A 25943-nucleotide genomic window follows, 5' to 3' on the forward strand; every position below is an offset into this window, starting at 1 on the left:
GAAAGTGTTCTACTTACTACCTTTTATTAGAAGCCATGTTGCTAAGGGCTGATGGCAAACTTGCTGCGCGGAGGGAACTGGGCTTTGGCAGGGTGAGGAGGGGCTGTGGTGGAGAGGCTGGTTCTGGGGAGAGGGAAAGGGTGGTTTATGCCCCAATTACATAGGCTGGAAAGCCAGAGGGGAGAAGTGTCGTCCCCTCTCCTGCACCTTCTCTCCTTGTCCATGGGTCTAGGTCTTGGGGCTCCATGTTGGAAGCTGCTGTGGTGTCAGAAATGGGGGTCAGCCTAGCTCATGGTCCAGCTCCTTGGGCCTTGTGTGTCTGCTGATGGATGGGGGCTTGGGCAGCAGGGCCCTCCTGGATTGTTAATCTGCTGTTCTGATGTGATTTCTGTCCAAGGATGATGGAGAACCAGGTGCCAGAGTCTCACGAAATGAGGTGCAGGGTGGGAGACGGCAGGAGCAGGGCATGTAAGGGGGAGGAGTATGTGGCTAGGTTTGGGGGACGGAAGAGAGCAAGGAAGCTGTGGCCATGCAGGGCTGACTGGGTGCTGGTGTCTTCAATTGCTGTTCTCACATGGTGGCTAGAGAGATAAGCAGCAGGTTAGGCTTGGAGTCACCATTGTCCCTGCCCCTTCCCAGCATCCAGGGGCCTCAGAGCAATTGAGGACTCTCCAGTGCCCCCTGCTCAGGTACAAGTACTGACTATGATATAGACACCCACAGCACTGTTCCTCATCTCTGAAGTAGACATCTCAGGGAGGGCCCTGGAGAATGGACCAGGATCATGCTGTGCTGGGCATCCACCCATGAGAGAGTTGGCCCAACTGGGGACTGGGTCCCCTCTGGAGGGGCCCTTACCTTGGACCAGATCCTGCTTGGTCACACCCAACCCAGATGACAGATCCTCCATGTCCAGTGGTTCTGCAAAGGAGCAGCAAGGCCATTTGTTATGTGAAGTCCAGCTACTGTACCTACTGGTGAGGGGCCTGGGATTATTTCTTCCCAACCTGGGCACAGGCCGATCCTGGGAGAGCAGGTGCTGCCTGGAAGGATGCGTGCTGGATGGCGGCAGTGAAGTGTAATTGGGGAATTAAGGGAAAGGCCAGGAAAGGGGTGGATGAGATAAAATGGGTGGGTCTGTAGGACTTCTGGATGCACAGTGAATAGTGCACGGTGGGTGAGAGTCAATGAAAGGATCAGATGAATGAGTAAGTAGGTGAGTGTGTAAGTAAGGAGAGAAATGATAAATGGACGAACAGATGAGGAATGCACAGGGATGAAGATGGACAAAGCGGTGGATGCATGGCTGAGTGGCTGCCCCCCGGGAGCTTACACCTCAAGTGTCCTGGCCACATGTGTGCCAGGAGGGGCCTTTGGCCCTCAGCCTTCCTGGTCCTTCCTGCTCCTTTGACACTCCTTGGCACAGTGGCCACTGCTTACCACTGCAGTTATGGCGCCCACGGCTTCTGGTGTGGGGGACCTCGGTGCCGTTGGGGAAGACGCACCAGCAGTAGCCGATGCTCCCAAAGCACTGGAGCGGCATATAGTTGCCGTTCTCGTCGCACTGGGGCTTGAACCTGCCCGGGTGGATGGCGGGGATGCGGCTGGCCTCTTCCAGGCATTTGGTCAGTACTGAAGCGACAGGCATGGTGAAGACAGTGAGTGAGCAGACTCTGAGCCAAGGTCTCAGCAGAACAGAGATCCACATACCACTGCTGTGGGCCTAATGCCTTCTGCCCAAGTGGCTGTACTTGCTCTACCCATTGCACAGATGGGAAAGCTGAGGACTGGACCAATAAAGTCCAAAATCAAAGAGGAAGTGAATTGCTGTGTGGCTAATTCATTTTAAAATTTGATGATTTCTTCCAACACTCCATGCCTATTAAAGCTTGGAATTTCACCCATGATTCTGATTTCTAAGGAAAAGCAATGGACACCTTGGTAAGTCTGAGCTTCTGTTACTGGGGGTATCCAAGTAGAGATGGGGGTTTGTTTGTGGAATTTGTAGAAGGGATTCAAACATAAGCTGGGAGTTGGTCGAGATAGCATCCAGTGCCTTCTATGAGTGTGATGAAAAAATCTGAGGCCCACACGGGTGGACCCCTGATTTTCTACTTCCTAAACTGAAGCCCAGAGGGAAGAAATGCTCAACGCTGCATGACAGATTATGACCAGGGTTAAACATGACATTCTTCAAGGCTTTAGAGCTGAAAATCCTGGTGTACATTGTCCATAAGGTGGGAAAAAAGGTTCTCTTGTCTGGCATCCGCTGTCTGTGTGACCTCGGGGAGGTCCCTCTGAGGGGTGGGAAGGTCATTGAAATGACTCCTGGGAGGTTTCAGGTGGTTTCTGCTCCAGGCCCACTTGCCCAGTGCCATCCTCCACAAGCAAGATGTACTCTGTGGGCCCTCAGATCAGGATGTGGGCCAGGGGGGCAGCCAAGCCCAGAGGAACAGGCAGGAGAGACAGGAGTGACAGTTGAGAGGCTGGGAGATCCAGTCGCATCAGGGAGCGCTCTAGGCTCTAACTTCTGTGGCTCTGGGAGAGCCCTGAGAGGGGTCTCAGGAACCCAATACCCCAAGGCTCCCAACTCCCTGTACCTTTTGGTGAACCTTCAGTGAGCTTCTCCCCCAGCGAATTCTTGCTCATTTCAAACAAGAGCCACTGATGCATCCAGCTCTCAAAGATCTAAAGGGGACAGAGGCAGAGGGTCAGGCTCAGTAGCCCTCCAACCCTGCCTGGCTTTGCCCCTAAGGGCAGAGACATGGAGGGCCAAGCAGGGCCCCTGCACCCCATGGTCCAGCTGCATCCTGGTTCCCCCGAGAGAGCCAGAGGGCTTGGTCAAGTTGGTTACTCAACTCCAAGTGCTTTCCCGTGTTGGTGGCTTTCTAAGTTCTGATAAGCCGCCTCCAGTTTCCTGAGAATGGCCTCCCCAGCCCCGCCCTAGGAGAGAGGGCGCCAGTGCAGGGAAGCCTGCTGACCTTCCAGTCCAGGCCCTCCATGGTCTTCTTAAGGTGTTTCAGGTTCTCTGGGAAACTCCCTTTCATCTGTGGGTACACCTTCAGGGGGTCAGCCTTCTGCAAGATAGCAGGCAGGAAGGAAGGTTGAAAACTCCCTGGCCAGTAAGGTGAAATGTGCAACCCATGTTCCCCTCGTCGTCCATTCCGAGGGGTGGACTCAAGCTGCAGCAAGCTTGGACTCTGGACTGCAGCCATGATGGAGCCGGGGGGAGGGGAGACAGTAAAGGCAGTCTAGCTGCACAGGTACAAGACCCCAAGGCTGGAAGGTGGGAGACCCAGGTTCCAGGATCAGTTACACCAGTAACCCTTCTACTCCTACAGATGCCTACTCACCTTTCATTCAGGTCTACCTCCTCCAGGAAGACTTTGTGGACCCCACCCTCAGCTAGGTTGGGTCCTCTGTACCTTTCCTCACAAAACCCCCTGCATGTCCCTCATCACCTGGTCACTTGCCTATTTACCATGCTAACCTGGGATCCCCATGGGATTGGGACCTGGGTCTGATTGCTCCCCCTTGTGGGCCCAGAGCCTTGCACAGTGCTTGGCACAGAGTAGACATGCAGTAAAAACTTGAGAAGGAAAAAGTGGGTACCTTGGTTTCTCAATCTCAAACACTCAAAAAAGGCGGGGTGGTGGCGGGACTGGAATACATACAAAGTTTAAGGGCCACTCTTGCATTCCTTCACTAACTTGGTGAGCCCATATTGAATGTCTACTATGAGCCAAGGTGTGGGTCTTGGAGTGCGGCCTTGCCAGGGGCTGTGTGTGCAGGCAGGGCTACCCAACCGGGTCCCACTCACCAGGAGCAGGTGCATCACATGGTCCATTGTGGTGTTGCCGTACTTGGTGGCGTTCTGCGTGGGCTGTGGGAGGAGGAGTGGGGGTATCAGCACTGGCCCCCAGAGGAAGGCCCTGGCATGGAGGCAGTAGCTGGGGCCTGGGTGAGAGTCCAGAGTCCCAGACGCCCCACAGGCCGTCTCTACCTCCTCCAGATGCGAGAGCTTGTGCAAGTCACTTTACCTTTCTGCCTCAGTGTCCCTGTTGGTCAGATCTGCATACGTTTTCCCACCCAGGGCTTTGTGGATAGCAACATTATCCGTACATAAGGGCTTTGAGAATAGGAGGGACCGTGAGATGCAATGGAGCATGAGCAGCACCTTGTAAACTGTAGAGAGCAGGCCCTCATGTCAGGAATGGCCCCCAGCCCTCCTGGGGTTCCTCCTCTTCCTGAGGTGGCCCTGTCCTCCCTCAGCTGGGCTTTTCCTGGGTCAGCTGTTCTGCCATCCTTGGCCCCTGCCCTCCATCCAGGCTAGATAACATTGTCCCCTTGCCTCACTGCAGTTGTCCTTACCCCCGGGAGCAGGCCTTCCATGGGCAGCGCCTGCATCAGCATGGGGGTGGCCACCCGCATCTTGCCCACAGGCTTGGCAGCTGTAGAGTCAGAAGGTACAGCATGAGTGTGGCCCCAGTGCCCAGGGAAGAGGGTACTCAGATCCGGGGCCCAAGATTTCAGACCCAGATGAGGAGGGGCTCGACTTCAGAGAGGACAGTGGGCCCAGCCAAGTGCAAGAATGGGGACACGGAGGTGAGGAATGGTGGTGGTGGGGTGTCAGGATGGAGGTGGGGCACGCACACTTGGGAAGCTTCATGCGCAGGTTCTCCAGCTGCAGGTTCTGCGAGGTGACAGTCAGCTTGTCCAGCCGGCCCTGCTGCTGGTACAGGAAGTAGGCAGTGGTGGCCTGACCAGCCAGGAGCAGAGCCACCAGGACAGAAAAGCCTGTGTACAGGGCTCCGCGGCTGCACTTGCTGTTGGGGGGAGGGAGAATACGTCACAGGAGTCCATGGAGGTGGCTGCCCTGAGGACTGGCTGGGAATGGGGGAATGTGTCCCCCCATTTCCATCAGCCCACCCACCTCCAGCTACCCCAACACACACACATACACACGAACAAGTGCCTATGGACATACAGCTTAAAGACATTCCCCCAGCCCCTACTTCCAACCACTGCTGGCCCTCCAGCCCTTCAAGTTGAAACCCTGGAGCTGCCCCTGGGTCTAGGCTGAGTGGAGAAGAGCCAAGGACACGTGCCTTGTCCTCTCTCGGCCTCAGTCCCCCAGGTTCCCTCTGCCAGGGGGTCTCCTGAGAATCAGGCCTGCCCTCAAAGGGGGTGGGGGGGGAGTTACCATCCTACCCGCCCAGCCCCTGCATTAAAATCAGAAAAGGGAAGGAAGTGGGACGTGGACAGCAGAGCTTGCAGGCCCACCTGAAAAAGAGAAGTGAGGCCTTGCCATTTTAAGAGTAGGTTGGGGCATCAGACTGTGTCGGGCTGGAGCTGGGCCAGGCACCCCCCCACTGGTCCAGACTCTGTGTCTTTGAGCAAGTCTCTGCCATTCTCTGGGCCTGTCACTGGGTACCTCTCACTTCAGCATTTCTAGGCTTTGGTAGTTTTTGGAGAGCTGAGTGAGGGCATAGAAGTATTTCAAATGGTAATGTCCACTCAGAAGGGATTTCTGCAGGAGTATGGTGCCTAAGCTGGGTGACCTGGGGGAATTTCTCATGTTCTCTGGACTGGCTAGCCGCACGGGAAGGTGGCCAGACCTCAGACCTCAGGCAGCCCTAGCAGCTATTGCCTTGGGTGCAGTTTGGGGCACATGCCTAAGTTACAGTACGGGGGTTGGGGGGTGTAAGGATCCTGCCCCAGGACCATGAGAGCTCCTGGCCTGTTTCTCTGACCTCACCCCAGCGGTGGCACTGCTAGGACCCCATTGGACTCTGTCAGGATGAGACTGTACCCTATTTACTCCAGCAACCAGCAAGGAGGTTTAGGAGACTCCAGGACAGCCTTCTGCCTAGTAACTCATGACATCACAGACATAGCTCATTCTCACTGGCTTCCTGCTTGTCAGCCCTCTGCACTTTCCGGGGCAAGGCCAAGCCCAAGACATTGTTATTTTAGAAGGAGAAAGTAAAAACTCTGTGTGGGGAAAGGAGGAGACCAGACAGGAGGGAAACAAATCCCATTCTCGGCCTTTCCGAGCCTCTAAGGATGGTGGAAAGCCCACCCAAGTCTGAGGCTTGCCTGGAATCACGGTCTCCAGCTCATTATCTACATGACCACTCCCACAACCCCACACCCAGTCCAGTCCCAGCTCTGCCTCTGACCATGTGAACTTGGGAAAAGCCCCTTCCCTTCTCTGAACCTCAGTTTCCTATAAGGCAGGGGTCCTCAAACTTTTTAAACGGGCCAGTTCACTGTCCCTCAGACCGTTGGAGGGCCAGACTATAGTTTAAAAAAAAACTATGAACAAATTCCTATGCACACTGCACATATCTTATTTTGAAGTAAAAAAACAAAACGGGAACAAATACAATATTTGTATTTGCATGTGGCCCGCGGGCCGTAGTTTGAGGACGCCTGCTATAAGGCCTAAGAATCTAGAGCAGTGGTTCTCAACCTTGGCTGCACATTAGTATCACCTGGGAATCTTTTTAAAATCCTCATTTCTGGGCCTCATCCTCTGGAAATTCTGTTTCTTTGTTACTAATGTTGTGGCCTCACCCCATAACAAAGAAACAGAATTCCCAGAGGATGAGGCCCAGAAATCAGGATTTTGAAAAGATTCCCAGGTGATTCTAATGTGCAGCCAAGGTTGAGAACCACTGGTCTAGAGTTATATATATTGAGGATGAGACCACATAATCTAAGTTGAGGTATGAACATCTACTCAAGAGCTGGTATATTAAATAAGATCCTGAGGACAAAGCTCTCAGCTCCATTGCCTGCACACAGCACTCCACTGGTAACACTGCTATTCTCAAGGGAGTTAATAGTTAACTTTAACATCTAGCTTCCTTCCTCTTTATACATCTTGAATGCCTGTCCCCTGGGTTCTGGACCAGGGCCAACTCATCACCCCTCTGCATTTCCTCCTTTCCACTGCCTCCTTCAATAATAATAAAGTAATTGGTCAAAGTCGGGAGCCAACCAGAACTAGCAGGAATGATGATTCAGGTGTTGCCAGGCAGAAGTCTTCACAAAAGGGTCTGAAACTGGCTCAAGTCTGGACCTGAGCCAGTTTTAGAAGCAGTAACTGAACTAAAAGGAAAAACAAAGATTTGAGAAGGGGGGAGGAGTGGCACCCTCTTGAGCCCACACTAGGTCTGCAACTCACTGGGTGGCCTGAGCAGGACAGGTCCCACCTCCCTTCTCTGCAAATTGTACTTCTAGAAGAGGGGCATTTGGTAGATAGCTCAAACTTTGAAACCAAACTAGTCCTGGGTTCAAATTCTGACTCCAATATTCACTAGCTAAGATAACTTAGGTAAGTTGCTTACCAAAATGAGCTTTAATTTTCTCATGTAAAAATGGGAATACAAGTACCTGACTCGGGGTTACTGTGAGAATTAGGGTTAAGTTTAGCATGTAGTTATGTGTCCATAATTACTAGCAGTGGCTGGGAACTAGCAACAAGTACACAGTGAACGGGAACTATTATCATGACTGTTGTCATTATTATTACTGAGACTCAGAAAGAAGCAGTGATTTATCCAAGTCACATGTGACAGTAGAGACCCTGGAGCAGAATTCAGCCATCAGGGGAGAGCTGGCTGGCCCTCCTAGCCATAAGATCCCCAGGATTTTTCACAGACCACTGCTCTAATGGTCTGTATCTGGTTACCTGTGCCCCAGAACACAGATCCTCATGACTTCTCTGAGTGTCTCTCTCAAACCCCTTTCTGCCTGGCAACAGCTGACATCAGATCTAGCTGTAAGTCCCAATAACTCACAAATTAATTTTTGGAGATTGGGGAGAGCAGGGGACATTTGGTAATTGCATTCTAGCCACCACCCTTTGTTCAGAGAAACACATGGGTGAGACCATCTTGAGGCTGCGAGATGGGCATGGGGGTACCATTGATGCAAGGGAGAGGGGCACAGGCAGAACACAATCCACATCAACCCTCAGCACCTTCTAGAAATTTAGCCAGAGCTCCCCTTGCCCTTTTTTACCTCCTTCTAACATCTCTCAATCCCCACTGTGATGGCCAATGCCCCGTCTACTCTACTCTTGATACAAACACGTATGCCCATCCACGGTTAGTAGGAGGGAACTCCTCTATGATGAGCGGGCTCGACCAATCTTTTAGAAACTTTGTCCCTCCATCTAGGATCTATAACACTTTTAAAATCTGGTCCAAGATTTCTAACCTAGGCTTCATGGCCCAGCTTCCGGGGTTCTGTTAAGCCCCTGATATTGTGTGAAACTCTAGGGAGAAAGTCTGAGCTCTTTTCTGATTTTCAGAAGAGACATACATGACATAAAGTTAAAAGCTCTGCACTACAGGAGCTCCCTCATTTTACAGGAGGGAGAACCGAAGCCCAGGGCAGGCCAGAGACTTGCTCAAAACCACCCCTACATTGCTCGAGTTAGAGCCTAACTCTATGCCTCCCGGGACTCCGGTCTGGTGCCCCTTCCCAGTGCAGCCCAGGATTTGTGTGCTCTCTCCTACTACTCACACATACCTCTCCTGGGCTCCAGGACGCTGGCCCAGCATGGGCAGCTGCTCATGGTTGGAGATGAGGTCACGCTGGTCTTCCATGGTTCTGCCTCTGGTCTAACCCAAGCCTCTTGCTGCCTCTGCTGCTGCTGCCGCTGCTGCTGCTGCCTCTGCTGCTGCTGCCTGCGTGTCTGAGACCCTGAACCCCTGGCTCACCTCTTGAAGTTGGGGCTGAGGAGAAATCTGATTTGTCCACAGGAGGCCACCTGGTAGAAGTGGAAGTGAAAGCCACAAAGCTGGAAATACCCTGACTTGGGCAAAGCTGCCTTTGATGGAGCAGGGTAGGGAGGGGGGGCTTCCAAGGCAGGTAGAAAGGCCAGCATGCTTTTTTATTGGCTGCCCAGTGCTCTCATCACTTGTTTCTGGGCAGACCTTTGGATTCAGAAGGCTCTTTGAAAGTTTCGAGAAACTTCACTCCCTAGACAGGAAATCATTTTGAAGCAGAAAATGCCTTTGTTTGTCTCCCTTCTCACCCATCGCTATGTGGATGCAGAAAGAAGCTACTCACCCTCTGTACGCTTAGACAAGTCCCTCTCCATCTCTCTGGCCTCAGTTATGTCCTCTCAAAATAGGGGAGGAAAGTTGGATTTAGTGTTCCCTCCGCTGTCTTCTAACTCAGGCATTTTATGAACCTGAGTGCATGGTTCTAAGTCTCTGGTACTAATACTTGCCAGCCTGTACTAAGGCACCTTTGTGCCAGGCCCTGTGCTAATTGGCTTACATGCTTTGTTCCCATTTAACCTTTATAGTGACCCTTTGAGGACTGTTTTATTATCTCCATTTACAGATAGAGACATGGAGGCTTTGAAAGGCTATGTGCTTGCCCAGGATCATGCCTCTAGGAATTGGTGAAGCCCATGTTTTTAACCACTCTTCCCTTCTCCTAAGGCTCAAATTGTGTGGTTCAAATTCAGGAGCGGGAGAAAGGATGGGGACTGGGAAAGGGTACCCAAAGGAGATTTAACTGTGTTGGCAAGGTTTTATGTCTTATCTGTGGCTTGTATACGTTTGTTTTATTAAACTTATATCTTTTGTGTGTTTTTAACTTAGCATTAATAAATTTTTTAAAATTTAAAAACTTGTGGGTCTAAGATTCAGTGAAGGGAGATAGTATATATGTATTGGCAATGGGGGCGGGGGGGCGGGGGGGGTGGGGGGGGGAGAGAGCAGACATGGCCTTTGATGCAACCAGACCTGAGCTCTAATCCCAAATCAGAAACATCCTAGCTGTGTGACTTGAGCTAGTCCCTCAACCTTTGTGTATTGTATTTCACCTTTGTAAAGTAAAAACAATAATACTAAACTTCCAGAGTTGTCAGATTAAATAAGCGTTGAGCACAGAGCCTGGCACAATAAGAAATGCTGAAGAAATGAAATTGTTATTATTCAAATATTTACTAAGATACGTTCTGCCCTGATTTCAAACTATACTATGAATCTATAATTATCAAAACAGAATGGGCCCTGGCCAATACTGGCCTGTGCCCTGAGGGTCATGGGTTTGATTCCCAGGCAGGTACACATATCTGGGTGTCTCTCTCATATCACTGTTTCTTCACTCTCTCCCTCTCTCCCTCCCTCCCTCTCCCCCTCCCTTCCACTCTCTCTAAAAATCAATTTAAAAAATCCTCACTCCTAGGGTGAGAATGAAAATTAAAAAATTGGATGGTACTGGTGCAAAAATAGACACATAAATCAATGGAACAGAATAGGAAGCCCAGAAATAGACCCTTGCTTATATGGTCAATTAATCTGCAACAAAGGAAACAAGAATATACAATGGAGAGATGACAGTCTCTCTTTAACAAGTGATTTTAGGGAAATTGGACCACTCTCTTACACCATATACAAAATAAACTCAAAATGGATTAAAGACTTAAATATAAGATCTGAAACCATAACATTCTTAGAAGAAAATATAGGTAGCAAACAATTTGACATTAGTTATTTAAATATCTTTTTGGATATGTCCCCTCAAGCAAGGGAAACAAGCAAAAATAAGCAAAAAATCAAACTAAAAACCTTCTGCACAATGAAGGAAATCATCAACAAAACAAAAAGACAAGCTACTGAATGTTATAATGAATTCACAAATAATATAACTGATAAGGGTTGATATCCAAAATATATAAGGAATTAATACAACTCAAAAAAAACAACTGGATCAAAATATGGGCAGAGGTCCTGAAGATACATTCCTCCAAAGAAGACATACAGATAGCCAACAGGCATATGAAACGATGCTCGAAGTCACTAATTATTAAGGAAATGCAAAATAAAATGAAAATGAGGCACCACTTCACACCCACTGTGATGGCTCTAATAAAAAGATAAAACAGGTGTTGACAAGGGTGTGAAGAAACTGGAACCCTCATATATTGCTAATGGGAGTGTGGAATGGTACAGCTACTTTGGAAAACAATTTGCCAATTCCTCATAAAGTTAAACACAGAGATACCATATGACCTAGTAATTCTACTCCTAGATATTTACACAAGAGAAATGAAAACATATATCCACACAAAAACTTCTACACAAATAGAGCACCAAAAATCATAGTAGCCCATAAGTGAAATAACTCAAATATCCATCAACTGATGAGTGGGTAAACGGAATGTGGTATACCTGTAAAATGGAGTATTATTTAGCCATAAACAGGAATTAATATCTCAATAAAACGTATTTTTTGATTGATTTTAGAGAGAAAAACATCAATTTGTTGCTCCACCCATTCATGCATTTATTGGTTGATACCTGCATGTGCCCTAACCAGGGATCAAACCCACAACAACCCTGGCTCATAGGGATGACGCTCTAACCAACTGAGTCACCCAGCCAGGGCAACTGTTTCTTTGTTGTTTTTTAAGGAATGAAAAATTGATTCGTGCCACAAAATGAATTTTGAAAACATTCTGTTAAGTGAAATAAGCCAGACACAAAAGGCTACATACTGTGATTCCATTTTTGTGTGAAATGTCTAGAATAGGCAAATCCATAGGGACAGAAAATGGATTAGTGGTTACCAGGGGCTGGGGGTAGCGAGGGATAGAGAATGATTGCTAATGGGTAGAGGGTTTCCTTTGGGGGTGATGAAAATATTCTGGAATTAGTGGTGATGGTTGCACAACTTTGTGAATATACAGAAAACCACTGACATATAATTTTAAGTTTTAATATGTGAATTACAGCTCAATTAAAAAAATTTTTGTAATGATGGCTAGAACACACATATGCCTTTGCTTCCTCTCTCACTTTGTCTCTATCACTAAATGACAGACTCCTGGGATTTTTGCTTGTTTTTATATGTAAATCTATAAGGACAAAGAGAACAGGAGAGAAGAAAACAGCAGCAGAATTCTGGAAGCTGGAAAGCAGGTGGTATAGAGGTAACATCCTTAGCAGAACCCAGAAAGCTGAATCCTAAACCTGCAGCTAGAAATGCTGACAAGCCACCTATTTCTGTGGCAGAAGAGACTCAGGAATTGGGGTACTAGGCACCTGGATGGGAGTAAAGATGGGGCTAAAAAGAGGAGAATTGGTTAGAAGTCTGTTTATGAAACAGCTGGATACCTGTGTCCTTTCCCCAAGCACCCCTCCCTTGCCCTGAGAGGAGACTGGAAGTTTATCCCCAGGCACAGCACAGGGCATGAGCCTGGTACTGAAGCTGAGAGTCCCAGCCTCCTCCCAAACCCAGCTCCCAGAATGTCAGAAACCAGGCCTTCTCCCCTAGACAGTAAATGGGAGAATCCTTCTCAGGGGAGCATGATCATCTCATGAGGAATGACCTAAAGATCTGACATTATCCAACTAGATAATCCTACAGGTAAGCTCTCAGTGGATACATGCTACTCATGGGTCACAGCTTCCTCTTGGCTTTTAGACAATCAAGGATCATGATTATGTTAGAAGAAACCCTCTAGTCCTGGCCTGGTGGCTCAGTTGGTTGGAGTGTTGTCCCGTACACCAAAAAGATTGCAGGTTTGATTCCCAGTCAGGGCACATACCTAGGTTCTGGGTTTGATCCCCAGTAGAGGCACGTATGGGGAGGCAACCAATCAATGTTCCTTACATCATTGTCCCCCCCCCTCTCATCAATAAAAACATATCCTCAGGTGAGGATTTTTTTAAAAAAGAAGAAACCTTCTAACATAAAAGAGAATGAACACATAACCAAACCCCCAAAAAGCCCCATAGGGGAAACAAATGGAGACAAAAGACCACAATGCACTCATTAAACATGATTAGGATGCTATGAAGATATAAGTAGTATTAGAAGCAACCACAGCTATTTAAAATTAAAAATACAAGGGCAGATACTAAATAATCAGTAGATGGAAGATAACGTGTGTTTTTTTGGAGTGTTGTCCCGTACACGAAAAAGATTGCAGGTTTGATTCCCAGTCAGGGCACATACCTAGGTTCTGGGTTTGATCCCCAGTAGGGGCACGTACAGGGAGGCAACCAATCAATGTTCCTCACATCATTGTTTCTCTTTCTCTCTTCCAGAAGGTAGACTATAAAAATAAAAAGAAAGAAATCAGAGAGAAAAGATAAGAGTACTAAAGGCCAGTCCAGGAGGCCCCAACAGCCAAATATCAGAGTTTCAGAAATAGAGAACAGAGAAAATCAAGGGGTGGGGGGAGGAAATCATCAGTGAAGTAATTCAGCACGATTTCCAGGACTTAGACATAAATTTCCAAACTGAATGGGCGTGGTGGTGCTAAGGACAAGGTATGAAAATAGTTTTCACTAAGGCACATCAGAAACTAAGTTTCAGAAAAAAAATAAAGACAAAGAGAAGATTCCACAAACTTTTAGAAAGGAAAAAAACAAGACAAATACCAGGAATCTTTTTTTTTTTTTTTTTTAAGTACCAGGAATCAGATGACTTTGGACTTTTTAACAGCAACACTGGAAACCAGAAAATAATGAAGTAATGCCTTCAACATTCTATGGGAAAATGACTTCTACCCTAGAATCTTTCCTAAACCAACATATCAAGTAGGTGAGGGTGTTAAGATATTTTCTGACATTCGGGATCAAAAAATTTACTTTCTCAGCTTCAGAAAGATATATGCTCAACCAAAATGAAGGAGGGACATGGGAAACAAATTCAACTCACAAGAGGGAATGGGGACCCCCCAGGATGACAGAACAGGAAAATCCCAGGAGTAAAGCAACAGATCCACACTGGATCAGGCCTGAAGGCTCTAAAAGACACTTCCTCAACACCTTAAACTGGTAGACAGCTGATATGCCCGAATGCATTGAGAGGTAAGAGAGATAATTTTTGGAGAGTATGAGGTTGAATTATGATAATTTAATAGAAAATTAAGCAAATGAAAAACCAAAACAACTCTTAACTCTTAGGGGGAAAAAAGTTAGAGGAGATGAACTGTTACCTCAGTATACTAGGTAGCTCAGCTCTGAAGAGCATTTACATTGTCACAGTATGGTAAGCACTGCATACTGATCTAACCAAACATATAACAGAGGCACACAGGAGGTGGGAGGACAGGAAGAGCGACTTAGAGGGTCAGAGGAGGAAAGAGGGCTAAATACTCATCTTCCATAGTGAAAAGGCAAACAAATAATGTTTAAAACTGAAAAATCAGGAGGTCACAATACCAAAAGTTATTCAGAATATGGAGGTAAGTACCCAAAGAATTGGCTAAAAAAGTTTTGAAAAGGACGATAAGGAACTGCTATTTTTTACAGCCAGCCTTAGAGAAATATTTGATTCTTTAAATATGTGAATTTATAATGTTGATACAAAGTAAAACTCAATTTAAAATAAAGAAAAAATTGTATCAAAGTCAATTGGCTCTAAGCTGACTGCAATAACAAAATGGCGGTCTTTAGGGCAACGCTGAAGGTGACCCCAAAGGTCACCCTGTCCTTGCCTGCAGAAAGCTAGAGATAATTCCAGCCAGAAGGGTGGGCCCCAAGACCAAGCTTCTCAGGGTGGGCAAGTTCTAAGAGGGTAAGAGGGTCAGAGGTCTCAGTTGTCAGGCCCCATCCCACCCACGCTCCCTAACTGGGGAAGGAGACAGAGGTGACAAGAAGGAAAGCTTGGTGTCTGCCATACCCTTAGCAGGGGTACAGGGTTAAGGCAGAATTCAGCTCCCCTCATTGTTCACACAAAGTCTGGCTCTGAGAGGGGAAAGGAATTGGCCCAAGGTCACACAGAAGGTCACACAGAGCTGCTAGGGGCCCCTGCAGTAGCCATGAGTGTTAAACAAAAGAGCTCGGCAGCAGACTTCCTGGAATCACATCCCAGCTCCAAAGTGGCAAATAGCAGAGCTGAGGAAGACAGACTACAGATGAGTAGGAGATATCATTTTTCCAGAAAGCAAAAAAGTGTTCAAAGACTACTGGGATTTGTAAGAAGGACCCAGACCCAACTTGAAGGGGGCACTTGCCAGTCAAATCCAGGACAATTCCAGCATCAACTAGAATAATTTACCCTGCCTCTTTAGAAGGAACTATAATTCAACCCCAGTGGATGAGGAAAAACTCTTCTGTATAGAAGAATGCAAGTTAAATTATGTAAAAGAAAAGATGTAATTAGAAAATCACCTGTTTATAACCCCCACTGTAATAATTAATTCAGGCTAAGACCACTAATCGGTGCCAAAATCACGGGACAAATGTTTGGGGGGCAACAGGATATTCACATGCCGAAGTATCATCCCAAAGGTCCTTGCTGATTGCCACGAGGGACTGGCACTTTGCAATGGTGCAGTCCTGCTGCCAATCCAAGTGATGACACTCGGCTGCACCAGTGGGGGCACCGCCTGACACTGTGCTTCCTGATGGAGTAAAACACTCAGCGTCAGCCGAGAAGTATCTTGGCTACAAAATCATTAACCTGAATCTGCCTTTAGACCTAAGTTCTAGTTTACAGTAAACACAGGGACAAAAGAACAAGTTCAATAACACTGTGAGGAAACAGACAAGTCCAGGGACAGTCTACAACCACTATACCCAACAAAGAGTCAATGTCATAAAAAAAGGGAGATATGTGGAGAAGGTTCTATATTTTAAAAGACTAAAAATACATACTCAAATGCAATCTGTACATCTTGACACGATTCTGGTTTGAAAAAAAAAACTACAAAAGATATTTTTGAGACGCTGGGGAATTTTGAATATGGACTGAATATGAGATGACACTTGGTAATTACTATCGCTTTTCTTAGGTGTGATAACGAAAATTTAATCTGGTAGGAGAATACTTTTTTTTAGGAACTGAAGACTAACGAAGTAGTTGGAGGTGACATAACATGATGTTTGAAACTTGTTTTCAAATGGTTAAAATTAACAACAGTTGTTCTAGGTGGAAGGTATGTAAACATAAGTTTTCTGTATGTTTACAATTTTTCTTAATAAATGGATGGGAGAGAGGAAAGGCAGTTGTGTACAAATCCCATTTCCCCTCTACAGGAACGGTGCCACCTGCTAAGGCACTGTATTCCCATTATTGCTACACTGACATTTGTGGGGACAGTGGCTCTTTCACAGCACAGGCTCATAATGTGTACAGTAATCTTCAAAATGTCTAATATTAAAAGTTTTGTTTTATTAGGAAAAAATTCCAGCTCCACCACTTATCAGATGTGTAATTTGGAGCAAATTCACTCCTCTGTGCCTCAGTTTCCTTGCCTGTAAAATGGGCCTACTAATTAAACCTGTCATTGGGTTGCTGTGAGAATTGAATAAATGAATACATATGCCTGACATAGAGACTAAGTATGCAATAAATATTAGATAATTCAGTGATATAATTTTTTCTGCAAACTTGCTAAATCTGAATCTGGGACCCTGCCACCAATATGCAGAGATTTGGAGCTCCTCAACAGAGCCAAAGGGGCCTCATCCTCTCCCTCTGCACCTTCCTGGGAGCGTCCTCCTGTACTGTCCCCCTCAAACTAGTCTAGGTGGGGACCCCTGTCCTGCCTTGGTCTGGGCACTTACTCCAGGTCCCAGAGGTTTGAGTCCCTGCCAGTTTACCTGGGTGAACCAGGAGGTAAAGTCTCCTGAGACCTCCAGCCAATCCTGTTCTCCTCCTTGATCTCTGAGAGCCGCCCCAGGTGGCAGGAGGTAGTGCATGTCTACCCTGTCTGCCACCCTACATGACCCAGCCATCATTTCTGCGACCCTAGTACATTTCAGCCATGAGCCAGGGGCTGCACATCTGCCTTGTGCCAGATACTATTCTAGGTGCTTGGACTCTATGGATGAACAAAGCAACAAGTATCCCTGCCCTTATGGAGTTTACATTCTAGCAGGAGACAAACAAGTAAACCAGATTGTTTGCTAGAAAGCGATGAAATAGAAAAAAGGGCAGCAGAATGGGGGCAGGTTGCAGTACTTTGTAGGGTGTTGGGATGAGCCTCACTGACAAGGTGAGTTTTGAGCACAGGCCTGAAGGAGGTGAGGCAGCTGACCAAGAGCCCATGTCTGCAGGAAGAGCTCATGTCAGATGGAACACCAGAGGAAAGTTCCCACGGTGGGGATGTGTCTGGTGTGGTTGAGGATCAGCAAGGAAGCATTGTGGCTGGAGTAGCATGACTGAGATGAAGAGCAAGTGGACTGAGGTCAGTGAGGTGTGGGGCGAGATGCTATAGCCATCAACACGACTTTGGCTTTTACTCTGAGCGAAGCAGGAACCATGGGAAGGCTTTGAGCAGAGAAGTACTATCATCTGACTTGTGTTTTAAAAGGGGGGCCCACTGCCCAGCCAGTGTGGCTCAGTGGTTGAGCATTGACCCATGAACCAGGAGGTCACAGTTCGATTCCCAATCAGGGCACATGCTAAGGTTGTGGACTTGATCCCCAGTGTGGGGCATGCAGGAGGCAGCCAATCAATTTTCTCTCATCATTGATGTTTCTATCTTTCTCTCCCTCTCCCTTCCTCTCTGAAATCAATAAAAACATTTAAAAAATTTTTAAAGGGGGGCCTGGATAGCTATGTCGAGAATCTACATAATGGGAACAGATAAGCCCCACAGCCACATGGGACTGCTGCAAAGGCCCAAGAAGAGCCTGGATAGAGAAACACTGTAACAAAAATAGCTGTTTCTGGGAGAAAGAGACTGGCTGCTCTGCTCCTTCCCCTCTTATTAAGGGGGGCGGTTAAGCCAGGAGAGAACTTGATTTGCCCGAAGTCAGATGTTCTGTAACCAGTTCAGGATCTGGGACTCCCCGACTCTTCTCCAGGGCAAGGTGCCATCTGGCAGGTCAGGATATAGCATGGCCTTTGGACATGTGATCTCTGATAGTGCACCTGGGCAGGACTACCTGAGACGTCCCCTATGACTCATTAGCACTGTATTGAGCACCAGTCCTAGGCCAGGCACTGGATACAGGGGCTTTGGAAGATACCTGACGTGGACTGAGCCCAGTCTCTGGTGGTGCAGAAGTCAGATCTCAGTTGGAGACCAGACAACCATTTTGAGTGGGGTTGGGCTTAGCGTAGGGGTCAGGGGTTAATCTGTGGCTGGGGTCAGATCACAGCTGAGCCTGGAGGCAGGAAGACAAGTCAGGAGACTGTGGTGAAGTCAAGCTGGACAGGTAGCCTGATGGAGGTGGTGGCTGGGATCATGGAAGAAAGGGGATGAAGAGTAAAACTGCCAGGACAGTCCATACACCTCAGGCCAGACCAGATATGGGGTGGGGGTTGGGGGAGATGCTGCTGAGCTTTCCTACTTGGGTGACGGAGAAGATGATGTCATTCATAGAAACAGGAAGTTCTTGGCACATTTGAGGAACAGAAAGAAGTGCAGTGCATCTTAGCGTAGTGAGCAAAGCAGAGTGGTTTCAGATGTTGTTGAAGGGCCAGGCGGGCCCAAGCTGTGCAGGCCTCGTAGCTGCTGGGGTGTTATTTCAAGAACAATGGGAAGCCAATAGAGGGTGTTCGGGCAGGGAGGGGCTGGGTCTGGTTCATGTTTTAAAACCATGTGTGGCATATAGATTTAAAGGGGGCAGGAGTGGGAGCCAGGAAACCAGTTAGAAGTTGAAGTAGTAGAGATGGTGGTGACGTCAGGCAGTGGTGGAGATGGAAGACGTGGACAGATTCGATAGCTATTTTGAAGGTAGAAATGTCAGGACTTGCTGTGGGAGTGAGGTGCCCGGGTTATATCAGTTCACCAATGTACAATGGATGGTGGCATTCACTGACATGGGGGAGACGGGGAGAATGCATTCCGGAACAGGTAGACGCTAGAGCAGGGGTGGGCAAACTTTTTGACTCGAGGGCCACAATGGGTTCTTAAACTGGACCGGAGGGCCGGAACAAAAGCATGGATGGAGTGTTTGTGTGAACTAATATAAATTCAAAGAAAACATCATTACATAAAAGGGTATGGTCTTTTTTTTTTTTTTTAGTTTTACTCATTTCAAACGGGCCGGATCTGGCCCGCGGGCCGTAGTTTGCCCACGGCTGATCTAGAGCTTAGTTCTAGCTGTATTCTGTGTGACACCTTCGTGTAGACATCTAGTGGATGGTTAAAGGTATTGAACTGAAACTTATAGAACAAACATATACATTTGTGAATTATCAACCTGCAGATGGTATTAGACCATGGGCCTAGGGCTGAGTTCTGGGGACTCTCAATATTTAGAGATTGAAGAGCAGCCCTGACCATGGGAGGAGGGGTCAGGGAGAGAGAGCGACCACACATCCCAATAAAGGAGTGAAGGAGGGAGTGACAACTGTGTCAAATACTGCTAAGATGACAAGGCAGATGAGGACCATGAGATGTTCATGCACTTGGCCACATGGAGTCATGAGAGACCTTGACAAGAACAGGTCACAAATTGGGTTAGGAGGTGACTGGGAGGGAAGAAGTGAAGCCAGCATGAGGGGGCGGGGGTCCTGCCCAGCTCCTCCAGGTGCTTCCACAGAGCTGCCCCTCCACAGCAGGTTGCTCTGTCAGCCAGCCTCCTCCCCAGGCAGGAGTGGCCCCTGGAGTGCCTCTCCTCCAAGGCAGCAAAACCAGCTCCCTGCCATCTCTTTTCTACTCCCCGGCACTCAGACCTTCCTCAGCCTGGCAGCTCGTTTCCCAAATGCTGCCACCAACAACCCCATTTGAGGAAGAAGTGAAACTTCCCAAATTACACCAAGGCCTTGGCTCCTGACTTTCATTTCCTCTTTGTGGAACACTGTAACATCTCCTTAGCTGAGTATAAATTATTCTGTGTTTTCTCATTTCAATGTCACAACAGCCCTGTGAGTCTAATGAGATGTACAAATACTAAGTGCTTGTAAGTGGTAAACCCAGGATTTGAACCCAGGTCTTAGCTGTCTGCAGAGCCCTTGTTACCACATCACCCGGCCTCCTACAGACCCTTTACTCGCTTGAACCAGTCTTAGAGAAGGTCATGTCTCCTGTAGCCTCCATTGCCAAGGGGATGAATTAGAAAAGCAGATGGAATTCCTTCCCAATCTTTGTTTCATGTGGGCAATTTCTACCCCCATTACTCTCCAGACAAATTTAATATCAGTTCACCAGGCTTCTGTCCTACTCAAGAATGACCCTCCTTGAGCATTTCCTGGTGGCTTGCTTGCATACCTCCAAAGACAGAAAACTCACTACCTATGTGAGCAGCCCATTCTAGGATAGCACGGCAATCCAGAGCATGGACTCCAGCCCAAGTTGCTCTGGTTGACTCTCAACTTTGCTACCTACTAGCATCCTGTGCCTCAGTGCCCTCATCTGTAAAATGGTAATAATAGCAGTACCTATATCCTAGTATGATTGAGGATTAAATAAGATGCTACCTTACAATTGCTTGGTAAGTGCTTAATGCACTTCAGTTATTGACATTTCCATTATCAGTATTTTTCCTGAGGTAGAGCTACAACTTGCCTCCCTGTAGCCTCCACACTTTGGGCCTAGCCCTGTCCCTTGGCATTCTATCTTCTTCTGCATTCACCTGCAGGTTATTCTTATTGTTCTGCATTTCTCAATTTTCATTTTCTCCTGATGCCAGAATTTTTTTTTTTTTGCAATCTCAGTTATTCATGATACAAACATGGTTTTCCTAAGTTCATGATTTCTCCTTGACAGTGTCACTGGTTGTATGCCAAGCATGTAACTGGGGGTTGGAGAATGGAAACTTCAAGGCCTCACTTCCTGCCCTCACCTCCCGCCCCTCTCATAGGCCTGCTTACTGGCTCCTAGCTTTTTGCATTCCCTGGATTTGAATCAGTGGGCCCATAGTTTGCACATCCTTATAACTGCCATCCATGCAGTATTATGTCAAGATTAAGAGCCCAGACTCAAGGCAGATGGAGCCAAGTTCAAAGCCAAGACTCTTGCTTACTTATGATCTGGGCCAAGACACAGTCTCCCTGAGCCTCAGTGTCCCCATCTGCAAAATTAGACTATAATCGCCCTAATTCGTTTGGCTCAGTGGATAGAGCGTCGGCCTGTGGACTGAAAGGTCTCGGGTTCAATTCCAGTCAAGGGCATGTCCCCAGTAGGAGGTGTGCAGGAGGCAGCTGATTGATGTTTCTCTCTCATCGATGTTTCTAACTCTCCATCCCTCTCCCTTCCTCTCTGTAAAAAATCAATAAAATATATTTTTAAAAAAATTAGACTATAATCTTGCCTACTTCACAGGGTATTGTGAGGATTAAAAATGAATATAAAACACTCAGCACAATACCTATCTCAATAAATGGTTGCCATTAATTGTTAATATTCTAGGGCTATGCTGTCTAATACTGCAGCCACTAGCCAGATGTGGCAGTTGAAGCCTTAAAACGTGGCTAGTTCAAATTGAGATGTGTTGAAAGTATAAAATACACATTGGACTTCAAAGATTTAGTACAAAAAAAAGTAAAATATCTTAATAATTTTTATACTGATTGTTTAAATAAAAATATTTTGGATATATTAGGTTAAATAAAATATGGCTACTAGAAAGTTTGAAATTACACATGTGGCTCAGCTTTGTGATATCCCATTATACTTATTTTGTAAAAAATATATCCTTTTTGATTTCAGAGAGGGAGAGGGAGAGATATAGAAACATCAATGATGAGAGAGAATCACTGATTGGCTGCCTCCTCCACACCCCCTACTGGGTATCCAGCCTGCAACCCAGGCACATGGCCAGGCCATTATCCTTATTTTATTTTTTAAATATATCTTATTGATTTTTTTACAGGGAGGAAGGGAGAGGGATAGAGAGAAACATCGATGAGAGAGAAACATCAATCAGCTGCCTCCTGCACACCTCCTACTGGGGATGTGCCTGCAACCAGGGTACATGCCCTTGGCCAGAATCGAACCTGGGACCTTTCAGTCCACAGACCAAAGCTCTATCCACTGAGCAACCGGTTAGGGCCATTATACTTATTTTAAATAGGGCTATTATGGTGGGGCTTTGTAGTGCAGTTTGTTTGTTTTCTTTGTGTGTTTTTTCGTTGCGGTGGTGGGGGCGTTTTGTTTTTCCAGGGTGGGGAGAAGAGAAATATGATATTTGATTTGGGGGCATTTGGATTTTAGTGGCCACCTGTCTCCTTTAGATGGTATTTGAGCTGCAAGGGCTCTTTGGAGATAATAGAGATACAATTTCCTCTCTGTAAAGATGGGGAAACTGAGGCCCTCAGAGGTCATGATAGCAGAACAGATGCCTCCCCCATCCCAGGAGCTTTGTCAGAACCCCGCCACCACCTGGTGGTCTGACTGCAGCGGCTCCTGCAGCAGCTGGGCGAGCTTCAGGAGCAGCACTCTGCTGCCACCTACTGCCCAACCCTCTGCAGAGACACAGGACAGGGAAGATCCTCCTCTTCCTCCGCCTTCGCCTCCGCCCCCTTGCCAGCCTCACTGCACTGAATTCCATGCAACCTGTCAGAGGTATGACAGAGCAGTGATTACTGGCATAATCTGTGGTTACAGACAAACGCAGGTGTGAATCTCAGCTCTGCCTGTTTCTAGCTATGTGTCCCAGGACAAGTCACTTAACTTCTCTGACACTTTGCCCATATGTAAAATGTGGGTAACAGTACTTACCTCAAAGCAATTAAAATAAATGCCTGAGATTTGAGTCAACAAATATTTACAGAGTGCTATAAGTTACACACTGTTACCAGTGCCAAGATGCAGCAGTGACCTAAACAGACAAGTCCATTGGTTCTCAAAGTATGGCCTCCGGCCAGACATCAGCACTACCCAGGAACTTGTTAGAAAGGCAAATCCCCAGGCCTCCGTGCCATATGTACCGAATCTGAGGCTGATGCATCCTCAAGGTTGAGAACCACTGGACACAGACATATATCAGGTGGGCTCAGTGTTATGAATATCACACATCTGGGCAAAGGTCTTCTGACTCTCCTGGATGACAGAAAGCCACATCATCACAAAGTTCAATGAAGGTGAACAAGCAGAAACAGCTGGCAAGACCTCAAATATAGATGGTTTTCTCCAGAGATTTGCTTTTGTTTCTGCCAAGAGCCCAGGAACACTCCTACCTGGGACATTAGCCCAGAAATCTGAGGATTTTGTTTACTGTGAAGGCCAAGTTCAGCTCTCTCACCTTGGAGCTGGGAACAGAGCTTAAGTTTAACCTCCTGGCCTTGACTCTTGTATCTGCCCTAATGGCTACCCCAGCCTTCTTTGCCTATAGCTCTCTGTTCCCTAACCCATTTCATCTTGGTGTCCTTTTCTTCCTCATTTCTTTAATGCTTTTGGGGGGGGGGGTTCTTTACTTCTTTGGAGCCCAAGAACACGTCTGTTTTAATTTATCCAGTATCTAGAAAGGACCTTCAAACAACCTAGTTAACTACAAAAGATGGAAGCCCATTCATCCATTCTTTCAATGATTCATCAAACCCAAACTTTGCAGACTGGGCTGGTGCTGGGGCAGCAGACAATAAACAAGACATTCTCCCTGTCTTCTCAGAGTTCAAAGGTTAGGGAAATGGGCTATTAGGACAGAGGGTGACCAGTAGTGCCACGCAGGCGTATGGATGCTGTGGGAATTCAGTGGAGAAGCACCTTGAGCGGCAACCAGAAAAAGACAACTTTGGAAGTGATAAAAATTGATTCTAGCCAATAAGCAGAAGGCAGGGAGGCCAAGCGGGGGAAGCAGATACTAAGAAGCAAGCTGGGAGGAAGAAATCATGAAGACATGGAGAACTGGAGAAGTGAAAGTACTAGCTTGGCTTGGGCAAAGAGGATGAAGAGTAGGATAGGGCCAGATAAAACACTGGCAATTTGTGCAAGAGACTGGATTCTAGAGTGAAGACAATAGGGTGAGGCAGTGATAAAAATAGCTGCGATGGAGTGATACCATCCAATTAGTTTTAGATCACCCAGCTGCAGGGGAGTCTAGGATAGGCAGGAGTCAGGGGAGACCAAGAGACTTGTTAGAAGTGTTGTAGCTCAGGTAAGAGGGAAGAGCCAGAAGTTGGGGCCATCTCTCAGGACCTGGTTGGGTTGCAGTTACAGCCAGTGGCATCAGGTTAACCTACCAAAGTTAGGATTCCATGGTCTGCAATCTCAGGTGGCTAACAGCTCAGTTCTGCCTTGCCCGCCTCAGTGGCCAATAGGCTGCTACATCCCAACTTGAGCTGCAGAAATTAGCTCACCTTAAAAACAAAACCCTGAAAGGAACTGCTTTCAAAGACCTGGCTGACTGCATCCCTGGTTACCAAGGAACAGCAGGCCAAGTTGCAAAGTCCCATCACAGGAAATAAAAAGAATGCTCTAGCAACCACCAGCATTTTTCCACCAGGATCCAGCCAGCTGTCATTCATGCTGCTTGGCATAAGAACTGAACAAGCATAAGAATAGCAGCTTCTTCAGTGCCAGGCACTGCGCTAAATACTTTAATCTTATTTAATTCTTGTGATACCGTATGAGGCAGCCATTATCATGGGAATTTTCACTAATGGCTGAGAGGTCAAGTTAACTTGCCTGAAAGTTATGAGTCCGAGGCTGAGGAACTAGGATTTTCATCCAGGCATGTCCACCTCTTGAGGGTCTGTGCACCACATCCTGCCTTAGAAACCAGCTGACAATAGGAAAGCACCCTCATTTTTTTTCCTGTTTATTTTAGGATTACTTTATTTTTTTAAATATATTTTATTGATTTTATACAGAGAGGAAGGGAGAGAGAGAGTTAGAAACATCGATGGGAGAGAAACATCGATCAGCTGCCTCCTGCACATCTCCTACTGGGGCTGTGCCCACAACCCAGGTACATGCCCTTGACCGGAATCGAACCTGGGACCCTTCAGTCCGCAGGCCGACGCTCTATCCACTGAGCCAAACCGGATTCGGCTATTTTAGGATTACTTTAAATTTACCCCAAAGTGAAGTTTCTATATACCACTCATCCAGTTTCCTCTAATGTTAACATCTTGTTATCATGTACACTTGTCAAAATCAAGAGCTTACTAACTGGACTCCAGTTCTTATTTATGTATTTTAAAAATGTTTTTATTGATTTTTTTGAGAGGGAGAGGTACATCAAACGAGAAACATCAATCGGCTGCCTCCTGCACACCCCCTACTGGGGATCAAACCCCCAACCTGGGTATGTACCCTGACCTTTCTTTGCATGGGATGTGCTCAACAACTGAGCCACACCAGCCAGGGCTAGATTTTTTTTTTTTTTTACATGAATGCCCTCTTTCTGGTCCAGGATCCACTGTATTGTTATGTCTCCTTAAGCTCCTCTGCTCTTCTCTGTACTTACTTTTTCATGACTTTTGACAATTTTAGTTTTGTAGAATGTCCTCAAATTGGGTTATGGGTTTTCAAAAATATTGCAGAGATGAAGTGTTCTCATTTCATCCTATCAATGTGATTTATCATAAATACTGTCAACTTTAATAATAGTTTGATTAAGGTCTCTCCAAAGCAAAGTTAGCATTTTCCCTCTTCCAGGTTCTATTCTCTGGAAAAGGAGTCACCAAGTGCAGCCCACACACAATGGGAGGAAAAATTAAGTTCCATTTACAGGAAAGAGGAATATCTATATTATTTGGAATTTTTAGATTTGTAACTTCATTTACTAAAATCACATTAGCATGGGCTCATTTTATACTTTGGGTAGTAATCACATTTATTTTTAAGATTTAGAAAATCCAGCCGAACCAGTTTGGCTCAGTGGATAGAGCGTCGGCCTGCAGACTCAAGGGTCCCAGGTTCGATTCCGGTCAAGGGCATGTACCTTGGTTGCGGGCACATCCCCATTGGAGGGTGTGCAGGAGGCAGCTGATCAATGTTTCTAACTCTCTATCTCTCTCCCTTCTTCTCTCTAGAAAATCAATAAAATATATTTTAAAAAAAAAAAGATTTAGAAAATCCAAAAAGGTTGACTTGTTCATTAAGGTAAGTTGGT

The 25943-nt window shown here is 46.7% G+C and overlaps 1 protein-coding gene across 5 annotated transcripts; it reads right to left on the reverse strand.

Annotated features, from left to right (window-relative positions):
• Positions 1-24955, reverse strand: CD74 (CD74 molecule). 5 transcript variants are annotated; one of them, XM_081092917.1, is made up of 10 exons: positions 24869-24955; positions 24512-24640; positions 8545-8785; positions 4654-4826; positions 4372-4451; positions 3821-3883; positions 2982-3077; positions 2601-2688; positions 859-921; positions 1-581 (listed from the first exon to the last, which is right to left on the reverse strand). In XM_081092917.1, exons 3-10 carry the CDS (start codon positions 8619-8621, stop codon positions 571-573), a joined length of 651 nt encoding a protein of 216 aa, XP_080949043.1. In that variant the 5' UTR covers positions 8622-8785; positions 24512-24640; positions 24869-24955; the 3' UTR covers positions 1-570. The 5 variants fall into 5 exon arrangements, 3 of the variants coding, with proteins under 3 accessions (XP_080949043.1, XP_080949041.1, XP_080949042.1); XR_013996085.1 differs by lacking the exons at positions 24512-24640; positions 24869-24955 and adding an exon at positions 1441-1632 and having other exon boundaries at positions 10-123; positions 208-581; positions 8545-8828; XM_081092915.1 differs by lacking the exons at positions 24512-24640; positions 24869-24955 and adding an exon at positions 1441-1632 and having other exon boundaries at positions 8545-8837.
• Positions 24956-25943: the final 988 nt, after the last annotated feature.

The sequence above is a fragment of the Myotis nattereri genome, assembly GCF_964212035.1.
Source record: "Myotis nattereri genome assembly, chromosome: 5".
NCBI classification, from domain to species: Eukaryota; Metazoa; Chordata; class Mammalia; order Chiroptera; family Vespertilionidae; genus Myotis; species Myotis nattereri.

Bases quoted from the DNA above. Each gene is read 5' to 3' on its own strand.
- CD74 (XM_081092915.1), bottom strand. From the start codon at position 8,621: ATGGAAGACCAGCGTGACCTCATCTCCAACCATGAGCAGCTGCCCATG. The intron at 3,884-4,371 runs GTAAGGACAACT...CTCCTCCCACAG, and splicing joins TGGAAGGCCTGCTCCCGGGG to CCCACGCAGAACGCCACCAA. The intron at 922-1,440 runs GTAAGCAGTGGC...GCTCCTTTGCAG, and splicing joins TGGGCGCCATAACTGCAGTG to AACCACTGGACATGGAGGAT.